The following is a 1736-nucleotide window of genomic DNA, read 5'->3' on the forward strand; positions in this document are numbered from 1 at the left end:
AACATACTTTTTGAGCAACATTCTTTGGAACAAACCAGTAGTTAACAACAGCAGACCACTTTACAAGCTATTTATAGCAGAAGTGAGAATTGCAAGAATATATGCATGCTAAAGAAAGGAAAACAAAAATCATCTTGTATCTGAATTTGCACAAGCACGACATTTTGATCAGATACATTAGCCCAACTCAAACTTGAAAACTTCATTTTGTTCTAAAACTTCTGCCTTGCCTTAATGAACTGCATCAAAAATTACCCATGTTAAAGAGTGCAGTATTAAGATTTAAAGAGTGCAAGTAAAACATTATAGAATTGATACACTTTATTGAGAACTGATTCAAACTACAACATTCATCTCAATGTTGTTTTTTATATATGAATAGCTAGCTATCTGTAGTGTGGTCTATATATATATATATATATGTTGAGGTTTGACTCTCTAAGCGGGCGCTAATTAAATTCAAGCAACCTCAGCCTTTTCAATTCCTTATTAACTATTTCTGGAAACAGGAAGAGAATCTAGAACTGGCCGCCTTGGAAGGTCTGCCCGAACTGCCACCCCGCCGGCGCGACGTTGTAGCTGGTGACGGTTCGGCCGTCGCTGGTGGTGACCTGGAAGGAGAGGCTCTGTCCGTCGAGGAAGGAGTTGCTCTGCCAGTTCTGTCCCCAGTTGCGCGACATCGCCTGCCACCCGCCCTTGGACCCCTTGATCGACACGGAGTGGACGTCGCCGGCGCCGGCCACGTTGGTGATCAGCACCAGGTTGAAGTAGGAGTGGCCGTTGATGGTGAAGCGGATGCCGCCCTTCTTGACGCAGGCCACCCTGCGGAAGGAGACGGGGACGATGCCCGCGCGGTACTGGCCGATGTGGAGGAAGGCGGGCTGGGCGAGGTCGAAGTGCGGCCGCGGGGGGTTGCACCAGCCGCCGTTGTCGTTGGGAAGGGCGTAGTTGGGCGGGCAGAAGTTGGTGGCGGTGACGACGATGGAGCCCGGCAGGCACGAACCCGGGGCGTCCGCGCACCGCAGCTCGTAGCACGACCCGCAGCTCAGCCCGCCGTTGAACAGCACCGTGCTCAGCGCCGCCGTGTTCGTCCCGTACCCCTGGCTGTACAGATTCCCATACCCACAAGCACCTCCTGCACACACAGACGCCGCCCACCATTCAAGTCATTGCGCTATAATCAATGATCAACGGATCGCCATTCGATTACGTACCCATTGTGCCGGAGGCGTCGCTACCGCCGTAGAAGGTGGCATGGGCGCTCTGCCACCCGGAGTAGTAGCCGAAAGCTCCTGAAAGCATGAAGCCGAAGGAGCACACCAACAAAAGCAGAGCATTGCTAAGGGAGTAGTTAGCCATTAGCGATGCTTGAGGATATGCTTGAGGATCGTAGAGGATTAATGGAGGAGTACTTATAGTGGCAGCTCGCGAGGCAATTGGAAGTTGGCTTTTGTCTTCTCTAATACGTGCGTAATTAATTGTTCCCTAAAAAACAGAGACAGCGTTTGGTTGATGGGGATGGGGGAAGGCCAACCGAAGGCTGGAGACCGATTTGTAAAAAAGGGCACATGGGATCGTTTGCACTAACCACACAAATTATACATAAACAATAATTTTAAGTTTAAGATATGAAATTTGCCCCTTTCTTTCTTCTTGAGTTTACATTGCTAGCTTCAATTTAGTGGTCCCTGACTCTTTGACCACGAGTTAGGTATGAAGATGCCTTGTAATAAATT

The 1736-nt window shown here is 49.3% G+C and overlaps 1 protein-coding gene across 1 annotated transcript; it reads right to left on the reverse strand.

Annotated features, from left to right (window-relative positions):
• Nucleotides 1-260: 260 nt before the first annotated feature.
• On the reverse strand, nt 261-1391 carry LOC122038202 (expansin-A4-like). The gene is made up of 2 exons (XM_042597842.1): nt 1215-1391; nt 261-1135 (listed from the first exon to the last, which is right to left on the reverse strand). Exons 1-2 carry the CDS (start codon nt 1357-1359, stop codon nt 519-521), a joined length of 762 nt encoding a protein of 253 aa, XP_042453776.1. The 5' UTR covers nt 1360-1391; the 3' UTR covers nt 261-518.
• Between the last annotated feature and the right edge of the window lie 345 nt (nt 1392-1736).

The sequence above is a fragment of the Zingiber officinale genome, chromosome 1A, assembly GCF_018446385.1.
Source record: "Zingiber officinale cultivar Zhangliang chromosome 1A, Zo_v1.1, whole genome shotgun sequence".
In the NCBI taxonomy this organism is placed as follows: Eukaryota; Viridiplantae; Streptophyta; class Magnoliopsida; order Zingiberales; family Zingiberaceae; genus Zingiber; species Zingiber officinale.